Here is a 12,775-nt window from a genome sequence, read left to right as displayed (position 1 = left end):
GTATGGAAGTGCCAGAGCAGCGGTGTCCAAACATGTGCCAGGCGGAAACATGAGGAGAGGGTGAAAAACCTGCAGGCACACGGCCGCGGAGGCGTCCGGCCCTCAGCCTCCCCGAGGACGGGAGCCGCTGGACCAGACGGAGACGTCTTTCTTACAGCTCAATCCCAAATACTCCTCACAGACTCTGATTAGTGCTGGAGATCCTCATCCTCCGGGGATGTTTCATCTTACCTGAGCTCCATCAAATCACATCAGGACCTGATGATAATAAACCTGATCATTAGACTCATAATTCTTCGCTCCCTTCAGACACGTCCTGCAGGGAAATCTCTTGACATACCTTCAGGTTTAGTGGATCGCAGCTCCTCAGAATAGCTGTGGCTGAATCTTTCCCCTCTTCTGCGATCAAAAAGTCCAATCAGAGCAGCATTCAGAGGCAATCAAAGCAGGCGCATCACAATGAACAAATAATCATAGTATCCTCCTGAAACAAGTTTGTGATGAGCCATAATTAAATGGTCGAACACCTTTTCTCTTTTTGCTCCTGCTAAGATACATTTTTAAATTACTTTTCCTTCCCTCGAGGAAATTCAGTTTATAAATACTCAAAAAAACTATATAATAATAATTTTAAAAAAAAGAGATAACATCCCTGCCTCTTTCTCTGAGACATGCACACTTAAATTCATCAAAGGAGATTTTAAACATTTTAAATGTTACCTGATGCCCTTTTTAACGTGTTTATGAAAACTTTTTTACAGCCTCTCAATCTGGCCGTCAATATCCTCAACTCATGGACGGATTAATCAGTTATTGATCAGTGAAATGTGGTTTAGACTGACACTTAAATAGTCTTTAAATGGCATATGTGAGTCAGCTTTTGATAGAAAATAATCAAAAATGCTAATGCAGTTAAATCTATTTTTCTTAACAATTTTATTGCTTTAAACTTAAATTATTCTCATTTATAGGTTTGTTTGGTTTTATTTTATTTGTATGTTTGCAGTCAATAACTTGCCTCTGTGTCACTTTAAGTTTTAACAAGGAAAGTTGTCAGAGGAAGTGTTAAGGAAACCAAACAGAAGACGTGTTATTGATTAGACTCCGACTGAGGAGCTCCGAGGTCTGTGGGATCAGTTCAGATCTGGCGTTGTGCCTCTGGCTGCAGAAACTGGACACTTGCACTGAGTCCCAGAGGACAGGAAGTGTCCTCTGGGATTCAGAGGAGGTTTAGAATAAAATGTTATTGTGTCCTGTGGATTTTTATCGTGAATTTAAATCCAACTTTTCTCCGGCTGCTGATTTATATGAGCGCATATTAGAGTACATTTGTCAGTTTTGGTAGCAGCCCATGAGAGTGTTGTGTTTAATGAGTTCAGCCTGCGTTTGACACGACCATGTGCTGGCTTTCTTTTGGTTTTCTCCTGGTACTACAGTGTGTTGTCCTGCTGAGAACCTTTAATATTCCCTCTTTGATTCATATGTTTGTGCGTTACTAACATTTTGTGTCTGAAGATGAAGTCCTTCTGCAGTTTTTTTAATTTTTTTTATCAAAGAGCAAACCCAAAACAAAAAAGTACCCTGACAAGAAATGGATCTAAAAATAGTAGGAATGACATGAGACTGTATGCATTAAATACCTTCAGTTCAAACACCTGACTTCCCTGGAAACAGCTTTAAGGGATTTGCATCCACACTGCCCTCTTGTTTTGGAGTTCAGACCCGAGTGGGAATTAGTCTGATAAAACCAGGGGTGTTGTTTGCCGGGCTTTTTGTTGGGGGTGACCCCCGGGCTGCCCCCCGCTTCCACCACGACTAATCCCCATTCTCCTCCAACACAAAAACCTCCTCTCTTTGCCTTCTCCCTCCTCTTCCCTCCCCACCCCGGGGCCTCCCCTGATTCAGTCATCAAATTTAAAGAAGGAAATAACTTAACAACCGTGATGATTACAGGCAGGAGGTCAGGAGTGTGGGAGATTCGAAGGCCGGTGTGGAGGTGGAGGGACTCAGGCGAGGGTGAAGTGGCCCAGTTGAAGAATTAGTAGTTCATTGATCAGCAGATACGCTTGTTATCAGATAAACTTGTGCTTCAGAGGTCATGACCTTTCAGGCAGGTTAAGAAAACAAAACAGCAACAACAGAAAATAGGATTTCTTGGCTTGTGAGAACAAATGATCTAATTAAATATAATGTTTTAAACAGGGGTGTGACTGTCAAGTGTTTTATATAATGCAGGTTAGCCAAACTGAAGAAAAATATGATGAATGTTATTGCAGAGTTTGATAAAAAATGATAAGTTAATTTAGTCTGATACGACAGATGAGTTCGTATTTTAAGTGCAGGTGAGTCCATAAAAGAAAATACATCAAGGCTATATCATGTTGAAGGCATTTTCACAACTTGGATGAAAGAGAGAAAATAAATCGGCACAAAATGATTCATAAAAATGCAAGGTTATGGTGTGTTTTGTATTTTGAAAGTATCATTATGTTTTATCATAATTTAATATTGAAAAAAAAATAGGAAAATGCTTTAAGCACTTAAATGGAGAGTTACTAAGAAAAAGGCCTTGTTTTAAATGAAAAACAGAACTGGAAAATTGTTTTTAGGCAAATATTTTGTACATTCCTCAACTAAAGCGTTGTAAATTACCTAATGACAGAATATGGGATCAGACTGTAAATATTATCAGGTCTTAAATATTGAGAGTAACGACTATAATAAATATTTTTCACATAGAGTGATCATAAAATTCTAGGGCAGACAACTTCAAGACAAACAATAAAAACATAATTCAAAAACATTAGACCCATATACCCTCAATTTAACCTGACCAATTATAATGTCTAGCATAAATTGAAATTAATGTAAATATATTATCCCGATTAATTTGACTCTTTCAGAGTTTTTTCTGCCATCTTGGGAAGAAAACATCAATAAGAGTGAAAAACAAAATATGATCATGTCTCACTGTTTTTAATAACAACAATAATCTGTTAATAGCCGGCTGATACACAACATCCTCTTTACCTCAAACGTCAGCCTGTAATGATGGAATTATTATTTTTTTTTTTGTCATTTCCATTTGTCCCCAGATTTTTACTGCCTTCATTGATCAACCCACTTGCCAGCGTTTTAAAATTCAATTCAGAAAAAACAAAGATGCAAATAAACTGCTTACATGGCCCTGCTTCATATGCAAAATATTAATGAAAAAAAAAAACTGAACACATCTAACACTTTCTCCAAGACAGAAGAAGTTCTTGGAAATTTTATTAAACTCGGCGCAAAATTGTTTCATGTTAAACCCGAAAATGTGGCTTGGCATTTTGTAAATTATGTACAATTTCATAAAAGCGTTTTCAGTAGGCCTATTTATTCACAATTTACAAGATCTTACAACAACAGAAACAAATTCAAATTACACCGACTGACTCACATGTTTACAAGCATGAAAACTGGAAATCAATTTCAACTGCAGCCTAGAAACTTTGTGAAACACCCTCCGCACCGCCCTCCGTTTATTCTACGCTCCCCTCGTTTAACAGCTTCTTTTTTTTTTTTTATTTTTTTTTTTTTTTTTTATTTTTTTTTTTTTAGGATCCCTTAAACACACCGCTGGTGCTTTTAATTCCACAGAAAATTCGGGGGGAAAATAACCTTCAAAATGCACCAGCCTTCACGGATTATCATTTAAATCGCGTCAAAACTTGGCATGCTCTATTCCTGAGAGCAAAAGTAAACCGATGCGCTTTCCTTTACCTCGGACAGACAAAAAGATCCATCACTGAAAGAAAATAAAAATAATAACAATAAAAAAAAGTTTGTTCAAAGTGATTGCATTTTTATGGCTATAACCGCCTATAATTTACAATTCATCAGCAGCTCGCGCCCACATCTAGTTTAAATATTTGGTTGTGGTTTGTAGTGCTTATAGTACATTTAAATATGAGTCAGAGGAACCGTCCCGTTTACCGGAGTGGAGACGCTGCTCTGGTAGTGCTGCGGGTGGAGCACGTGCAGTCTGCTCTGAACGGAGGAGTCCCCCACCGCCTCGCCGGTCGGCAGATACATGCTGATCATGTCCCGCAGGTCTCCCGTAGGGCACGGCGGCGCGCGCCCGGTGGAAACCGGAGGGCTCACGCTTGGCTCAGATTTCACAAGGGACCCCAAAGTCCCTCCGATCGCTCCGGACACCGGGGACACACCGGAGCTTTGGTGCTGGTGCGTGTAGCCGGTGATCCCGCCGTAGCCCGGTGGAGAGGCGCTCATGTAGCTCTGAGAGTTTGAGATGGGGCTGTAAGATAAGGCGCTCATGTCATACCTGTGCACGGGCTGCGGGTTGTGCGGGTGGTGATGCGGGTGGTGGTGGGGGTGGTGAGGGTGAGCCCCGGTGCCCGGGTGTTGCGAGTACGCCAGCTGCGCCTCCTGCATCATGGCGTGCGCCGCCGCCGCCGCAGCTGCCACCTGGCCCGAGTACGTACCGTTTGCCCAGCCGTTCACGTGCGTGGCGTAGCCCGCGTTGGCCCCTACGTGCCCCCCTACGGGGCTCTCCAGCCGCTGCCCGCCGCCCATCCCTACACCCGCCGAGGAGCCGAGGAGACCGCCTGCCAGAGAGTACTTGTCCTTCTTCAGCAGCGTCTTGGTCTTCCTCCGCGGCCGGTACTTGTAGTCCGGGTGTTCCTTCATGTGCATGGCCCGGAGCCGCTTCGCCTCGTCGATGAACGGCCTCTTCTCCGCCTCGGTCATCACCTTCCACTCTGCTCCCAGCCGCTTGCTGATCTCCGAGTTGTGCATCTTGGGGTTCTCCTGAGCCATTTTCCTCCGCTGGCCCCGGGACCAGACCATGAAGGCGTTCATAGGTCTCTTGATCCTCTCCTGGGGGACTTTTCCTCCGACTCCCCCGCCTCCTCCTCCCGCGTGTCCCCCCGGATTGGACGGGTTGGTCTGGGGCACCACGGGGGAATGCAAGTCCGTTTCCATCATGATGCTGTACATTCACCTCGTCTTGGTAGGACACCAGTCAAACACACAGAAACATTCAGGCTGCCCCGCGCGCAGCTAAAGCCCCGGTGAAGAGTGGAAGAAGCTGATGAAAAGCTGCTCTGGTTCTCGGGATGAAATCCACTCAGAGGAAAAGCTGCTCCGCACTTCCCCCTTTGCGCCTTTTTCCTGTCATCCACGAGCGCAGAGAGGAATGCAAACCGCTTGTTTGAGCTTACTTTGGTTGATGCTGGACTGGGAAAAGTTACCGGAGCGTGCCCGGGCCGCGCGCTCTGACAGCAGCTAAATGAGCGAGAGGCGGCCAATGGAGAGGCTCGAGCTCAGACGTGATTTGCATGCAGGGGATCGAGGTTCTGGTGACGTCGGAGCGCTAGACCTAAAAATGACTCCCTCTCTGTCATCTGTTTTGTGCGTGCAGCTGAAAAAACGCACAACATGCAAACAGTTTGATTCCCATCATTTTGCGCATGAGCTGTGCTTCAGACAGGCAGCGGGGCCTGATGTCTGAGAATCAAACTGAGTCCTTCTGCAGCAAATACAACTTTATAAAAGAGTCTGTGCTGGAAGCAGTATAATTCAATTAAAATCAAAATGCTTATAGGATTTATCTTAGCTTTAATTATAGCATGTACAAACGGTACCCAAATGGATAAATACTATTTATTGAATAGGCTTGTGCTTTTAGTCTATTCAATACAGGGAATATAAAACAGGTGGTTTATAGCCTTACAAAGTAAAAGTCACATGGTTTTGAGATTTAGAATAATAATTTAATATATTATGACACAAACCGCTCATAAAGATTTGTGTTTTAACTGTGTTCCCCCTTATTTTTTTTGTCAAACTAAGGGTTGCACAGCCTCCTATTCAGAGCCACAGGTGCTTTTCTGTTGTGCCCGTTGCTAGGAAACAGGTGACTGACGCCCCGAGCACGTGCCATTCAAAGCGCCCCTTTTGTCTGTTCCACCGGTGCTGCACGGCCAGCAAAAGAAAAAAAAACCTGCAGTAATCCTTTAATAAACGTTAGAGATGTTACAGGCTTGTAATGATCACGTTTTAATAAACTAATGAGGTGTGATGCAGCCGCGGGCCGCTGACACAGGCCCGGGACACACACTCCTGTTGGGGAGGAATCAAGGACGATTCAGCCGAGAACTTTACCTGAAGGAGATCTCATTTTATTGAACTTGTGAGACAAAAACATATAAATCAAATATTCAGTTTATTCCCTCTTATTAAATACAACTACTAGTAGACTAATAATAGGCCTAATATACTTAAGCCATATATGTCTAATCTAGTTTTATTCCTTCTGGGTATGTTTTATTACATATACATAATACACCTAAAGCATATTCTCGGGCTGTAACTAATTCACAACGGATAATCTGCATATTATTTGTTCATTAATTGTTTTGTCAGTAAAATGCAATAAAACAACCCCCCAAAAAATGCCCATCACAGTTTCCCAGAGCTGAAGGCGACACATTAAAATCACTGTTGTCCAACCAACATTCCCAAACATGCAGTTTAATATCACACAAGACACAGAAACAGTCACCATCAGTAAAAAAAAAAAAAAATAGTAGATGGATAATAATATTGCATATTGTTCCTGCCTCCCCATCATGTGCAGCATCTTTGCAGCCCTCTGGGATCACGTTCTCAAGTGGCTTCATCTGTCAGGTGCTGCCCGCCTCTCAGCGAGCTGGTAAACCGTGCTGGCACAGCGCTGAACGGTCTGTGACAGCCTCTCCTCGCTCTCACCAGACTCACATGGACACACAGATCATTCAAACAGCAGCATCAAGAAATCACATCAGAATTGACAGAAATATTTCCCATTGACCGAATAATAATCTCCTGTCATTGGCCGTATTTTACTCTATTTTCTAATGGTCTCTATTAATCTATTGATTTAATGGCGAGCAGTGAGAGGGACTGTCAACATGCTGAGGCTCAGTGAATTGAATGTGTTGTTCCATCTGGAGGTATTTTTTGGAAGGAGCTAATGAGGAGAATCAACTTGTTCAGTCCTCAGGGACGTTTGGACGGCGTGAACTGAGCAGAGAGAGTGAGCAGCGCTGCCATCCTGTCTGTTAGACCATCATCATCTCTCTGGGTTTGTTTCTTGGTTCCCGCGTGAGGATCTTTGTCGACTTACTGCAGGTGAATGACTCTCTTCAGGGTAGTAAGAGGCCCCAAATCACACAATACAGTGTAGTGAACAGAATCATGCAAACATTTTACAGTAGTTTTTTTTTAGGACACTGATGGCATTAAATAGAGTTTGTTTACATGCATCCAAAAAGTACAGTTACAAAATGATGAAGGCAATAACACATAATATTCAGCAGCACCAGATTTGTGGAGCTAGAACGAACTTTGACCTCATCAGTGTCCTGGAGACTGTTTCATTGAGGCCAGCAGATGAACTGATTGGTCTGCCTTGCTGTCAATCAACATATCAATAGTGACTTGTTTGTAATCCCTGTTTGTGTGTTGTTATGGTGATCCGAGCAGCATTTCCTCTTCTCTGTAATTAAATACGAGGCCATACAGAGTTCATTGTGTGTTGTTCAGAGGTGAGTGTTGAGTCGATACTCCTATGAACTCAGAAAAATGTATTTGATTTAAAAATTGGCAGACATTTTGAGGAAATCTCTGTTGATACTGTTGTTAATGTTATTGGTCTGTCGTGAGCCTTTATATCTGACACCTTGAAAACAAAATGCAATTATTTGCAAATCTCATAAACACATATTTAATTGCAAATAGACCAAAGAAATCATATCATATGTTTAAACTGAGAAATTGTATTGTTTTATGTGAAATATGTGGTTATTTTGCATTTGATGAGTATAAAAAGAGCGTTTCAGGAAGGTTCATCAATGTGAACGACTGCAACAAAGAATAATGTCTTGTCTCTATGTTTATCACCACATTTAGTTTAATATCACTAATTTCTTGTTGTAACACAGCTCTCAGGATGTTCTTTACATCCTCGCCCTGCTTTGAGGCCTGAAATGTCTAAGCCAGCAGGCCGTGAACACACACAGGCCTAATAGAATCAAAGGCATTTCTCCTGTGCAGCAGCCGACCCAGTGGGTTTGTTTAAGGCTCTCTGTCACAGCAAGCTGTCAGCTCGACTGCAGCTCAGCAGCTCTGACACAGAAACACGCAGCTGCAAGGTGTAACATTTATCATGTTTCAGTCCTCCAGAAACACTTTCACCCCCTGAAATCTGGATTCGATGACTATGCGTTTTGAAGGAAGTATCGCAGGTAGATTATCTGATCAGATCCGGATTGTTCTTAAATCACAGAATCTTTATGAGGAAACCTTTAACACGCGTTCAATTACGTTTTTGGTCTAACTGAAGTGTAGCTGTGATATCGGTGAGCAGGACAGTTGTTTGATTGGAACTCACTGAAGGGAAACCTTTGAGCTTTTACAGATTCTGCTGGTCGGTTTTGGAGTAGATTGATTTTAATGGTTAATTGTTCATTTGCAGTGCTGGTTAACTGCACGTCGTTATCCTGAGAGGTGTTCTTATTATTTTGTCTATAGATGTAAATATTTGCGAACAGCACAAATGACTTTGACTCTTTAAATCAATCAACACATCTCAATCAGTTTGAATAAGAGCTCAATATTTATTATCCTCATTGTGGGGTTATTATCACCCCGTGTTGCAGTCAGCTCATTTACATGGTTTGACCTGATACATGTTGTTTTTCTTCATCTGTTTCAGTCACCCGGTCATCAACAGCTCAATAACATATATATATATATATATTATAAAGCTTATTAACAAAGACTTGATCGTGGGGCTGTTCTGCTGTAGTTAATGCTTCATCTGTCTGGTTGCTGTTTGAATGACGAGTAAAAAGATGCAATATGGAAGTCAGATAATGCAAGAGATTTTTATTGATTTTCAACAATAAAAGGCATTGGACCAATAAACTGGCCATGTCAAGTCCTTTTGAGGAGGAAGAGGAGGAAGAGGAGGAAGAGGAGGAGGAGGAGAGCCCTCCTGTTTATTGTCATCGCACACTTTACTTTACCAGGTGTGTCATCTTCTTAACTATAACCGCAGTTATCTTAGGTCTGCCTAAAACCTTTGGAAATATAACTCCAGGTGACGTTTGAAGCTGCTGCGCAGAAACAGATATTTAGAAAGTCGACGATCAACATCCTGCTTTGACCTTTGACACTTTCAGCCGAGCTTCACGTCAAACCTTTGTTTCCCGTCGGTCTTCCATCTGCTGCAGGCAGGTCAAGCAGTGCTGATGCTGCGGCTGCATTTCATTTATGCCTCCCTACATAGCCAAGTAGACAAACATCAGTACACGCATTTAATTCAATTAGAGCCCGTGCGGCCTCCCTCTCTACCACACTATCATTGATTGCTTGGAAGAAATCTGATTGGGGTTTTGTTGGTGGTGAGAGCAGAGGTGAGCTGAGGGCTTGAGGAGGATGAGATGATTGGACGTCTGAGGATTCTCCGTCTTCCAGATGGTGGTCCCGAAGCGCTGTGACAACACTGGCAGAGAGGGAGACTGCAAGGAAACGCACAATGAATCGTCTTCATTTGAAATAAGCTGGCACAAAGAGCACCTTTAACAACATTTCTGAACTTTCTGTGAAACTAAAAATCTCACGTCAAACACAAGTCAAAGATGTTTTGTGCACAGTTGCATTAGCTGTAACACATTTGGGTTTAGTGGTGTGCTGAGCGTCCAACAATTAGACAGATCTGACACTCGATCTTACGGTAGCAAAAATTAATACAAGTTTAATCAATCTCTGCAATATCTGTAAGTGCTTACGGTTTTGCAAACTTCCAGTGATTTCCACACATAAATCCTGATCTATCATTAGCAGAGCTTTTTACACTTTACACGCAGATATTGGCATCAACTATTCTGTATTCGTCGGGGTATTTATGAAGCTTTCAAATTATCAGAGGTGAGGGTCGATGAAGAGTGAGAGGAAGAAGAGGACAGAAGGGGGAAGAGGAAGATCCTTAACCTCTCATTATTAGTTTGATTTTCAAATGGACAGGAGGGAAACGTGAAAGCTTTGATTCTTTGTATAATAAGATTAGTGTTATTAAAGGCAGAAGGGCAGACAGGGAGGAAGGAGGGAGGAATAAAGAAGTGCCCTTTGAACAAGGAGGTAGGGAGAGAGAGAGAGAGAACCCTGCTGAGGAGTGGTGAAAAGAGAGGAAGAGGAGGGAGAGGTGTGACCCCTGCGAAAACAGATTAGTCGACTATGAAGAGGATTACCAGCAATGATAGTCCCTCTGAGAGACCAGTCAGTCCCGGCCAATGCCAACACACACACACATAATGAACACATCAAAGCGATCAGCATCAGTCCAACCTGTCTGGCCAATACAAACACACGTAACTGGCAGAATACACAAAGTATGTGTACTGCAGGAGTACTCCAGCAGCTAAATCTACATAAACTATCACATGATGTCTCTCCAGCCCCCAGTGTGATGAACAACGAGCCAAAATCACAACATTCCTGAAAAAGAAGTAACACAACACGAGTCAGACTGAAGAGCTGAAGACGCGTCAACCAAGAGACCAACTTCAACCGAGAAACTACAACAATGATGAACAATTCAACTGGTCTGCTAATCTGAACGCGTTAATTTGATCCAAGACCAAAAATAAACGAGTTTCACGTCATATTCAAGCTACTGTTGCTGTTACGTCTACTTTGATCACTTTATTAGTTTGGAAAATCTCTGGTAGAAACATATGGACGATGGTGCAGCTGCCGAGAACAGAAATCACTTCCCAATCATCATAAAACGCATCTAAGTTCGTTTTCATCTTAAACGATTTTTCCACGTTTGCCGGGCCGCTCCCGTCCCTTTAAACAAACACATCTACAACTCCACATTTCGCAGAAACAGCAGAGAAAACAGCTGACTGTCAACATGCCAGGCGGACACCTCTGGGTGGGGAGTTGGTGTCAGAGGCCAAGAACAGCTAATCCCTCTCAACCCCACCGCGGCTGAGTTTAACTGACACATGGCAAAATTATTCTGTGGGCCAGAAACTTCTGTCAGCTGAGGCAGAGATTCAAAACAGACACACATGCTCCACATCACCACAACAGCTCAAACTCTCAACGGCTTCAACTGACTCGTCAGGACTGTTAAAAACCATCTTTTTTCACTTAATCAACACTAGAATGACTCCAAGTAAGTTGTGTAGAAAACTTTAAACAATCTTTAATCAGAGGAGGTTTTTCTTCATCAATCGAGGTCAAATGGGCTGATTAAAAGCTCACAAGTCAATATCCAAATAAAATGATAAAAGACAGTGAAGCCTTCCTTCTCGCTGACATTTCTCTCTTTCCCGCTGAGGGAAAGTTTTGATATCAGGACCCCCTTTGGAGGAGGATGTGGGTCCCTCCCTCTCCCCCTCTCTCTTCCCCACTCATCCTAAATGAGGGCTTTCACGCAGCTGTTGGTGGGGGGTGTCGGCTCCAGGAAGAATAAGGACTTCCTGTGGAGGGCCTTTAAGTGCGGGGCTAAAGAGTCTCTCGCCTCGCTCTCTCTCACTCCCTTGCAGTTCCTCTCGATGTCTCTCGCTCGTCCTAAATGGGGTCAAGCTTGAAGCCAGGACCAGCTGCTTTCAAAGACCCCAAAGAGCAGATCTCCTCCACCTGCCCTTTCCTCCCCTGCCTCCACAACCTTTTCTTATTCTCTTTTTATTCCTGTCTCTCACTTAGGCTTCCTCTGCTCTTCCTCACATCGCTTCGTATCCAACTGCCTTCAGTTCATCCATCTGTCAGGTCGTCTCGGGGTAAAGGATTTGTCATCTGTCTGCTTTTCAGTGTTTGACTCAAACCTGAGCGACCAGTTACACATAAACTAAATTACTTTTCTTTTAATTTATGATCAGTTTTGATCAAGAGTTGCGTTTTCCAACGGACCACAGATAAATCTGAAGGGTTGTGAGAGAAATCGGAAAAAGGAGGAGGAAAAATGTTACGACATCATACGACGTTTATTTTATTCTAACTTTGCTGCAATGCCAGAAGTTTTACAACGATCTAATTGAGGTTCTCACCGCTCATGGACATGTAAGCCACACCGGGAGGTCACGAGCAGGCATGATATGTCTGTAGAGAAAACTAGATGGGAACCGCTGGTCTAGATGTCTGTTCATCTGCATTGTTTTCTTGACTTAAAAACATCTTGTCACACTCAAAAGGCTTCCGCACCAACATGCAGGTCCTCCTGGGGCTTTAAGTTTCACCGAAACTGGAATTAAGGCGCCATACAGATACTTAAACAATAATCAGCACTCAGATGAACCCTGTCGGAGTCAAAGAGAGTCATGCAAATAATCCTGACCGGTGCTTTTCCACTTCCACTTCCAGCTCCAGCTAACACGTCTAAAAAACACAGCCAGCCGTCTAACACCTGGAATCCAAAACATTTCCCGCTGAACATTCATGTTGTACAGCAGCTCTGTGCCGGGCCCTGCTGCTACAAGTGGATGCAATTATGTTATTTTTGAACCAGCGTTCAAATGACGCAGAGGCCTTTTTTGTAGTTTCTGTTCACGTCGTCAAAGTCTTTCTTCTGTGTCGCGGTCAAAGGACTAAAAGAGAACAATATTCTGCTTTAACATACACCCAGATTTCTTACTTCTAAAGCAGCAAGACCAAAAGGAGAAGTTAAAGTTACCTAACACAGCTGATCACTGGAAAATGAACCAACCAACACACACACCTT

The 12,775-nt window shown here is 42.9% G+C and overlaps 1 protein-coding gene across 1 annotated transcript; it reads right to left on the bottom strand.

Moving 5' to 3' along the window:
• Positions 1-2,960: 2,960 nt before the first annotated feature.
• LOC138637200 (transcription factor Sox-1a-like) lies at positions 2,961-5,360 on the bottom strand. The gene has a single exon (XM_069725716.1). It carries the CDS (start codon positions 4,996-4,998, stop codon positions 3,943-3,945), a length of 1,056 nt encoding a protein of 351 aa, XP_069581817.1. The 5' UTR covers positions 4,999-5,360; the 3' UTR covers positions 2,961-3,942.
• Positions 5,361-12,775: the final 7,415 nt, after the last annotated feature.

This window comes from Brachyistius frenatus, unplaced genomic scaffold (assembly GCF_029030835.1).
Source record: "Brachyistius frenatus isolate BFR_SWC_R1_liver_20210118 unplaced genomic scaffold, ASM2903083v1 Contig_440, whole genome shotgun sequence".
Classification (NCBI taxonomy): domain Eukaryota; kingdom Metazoa; phylum Chordata; class Actinopteri; family Embiotocidae; genus Brachyistius; species Brachyistius frenatus.
The sequence above is the reverse complement of the archived record's forward strand: the minus strand, read 5'-3'. Positions and strand labels throughout refer to the sequence as shown.

Bases quoted from the DNA above. Each gene is read 5' to 3' on its own strand.
- LOC138637200 (XM_069725716.1), bottom strand. From the start codon at position 4,998: ATGTACAGCATCATGATGGAAACGGACTTGCATTCCCCCGTGGTGCCC.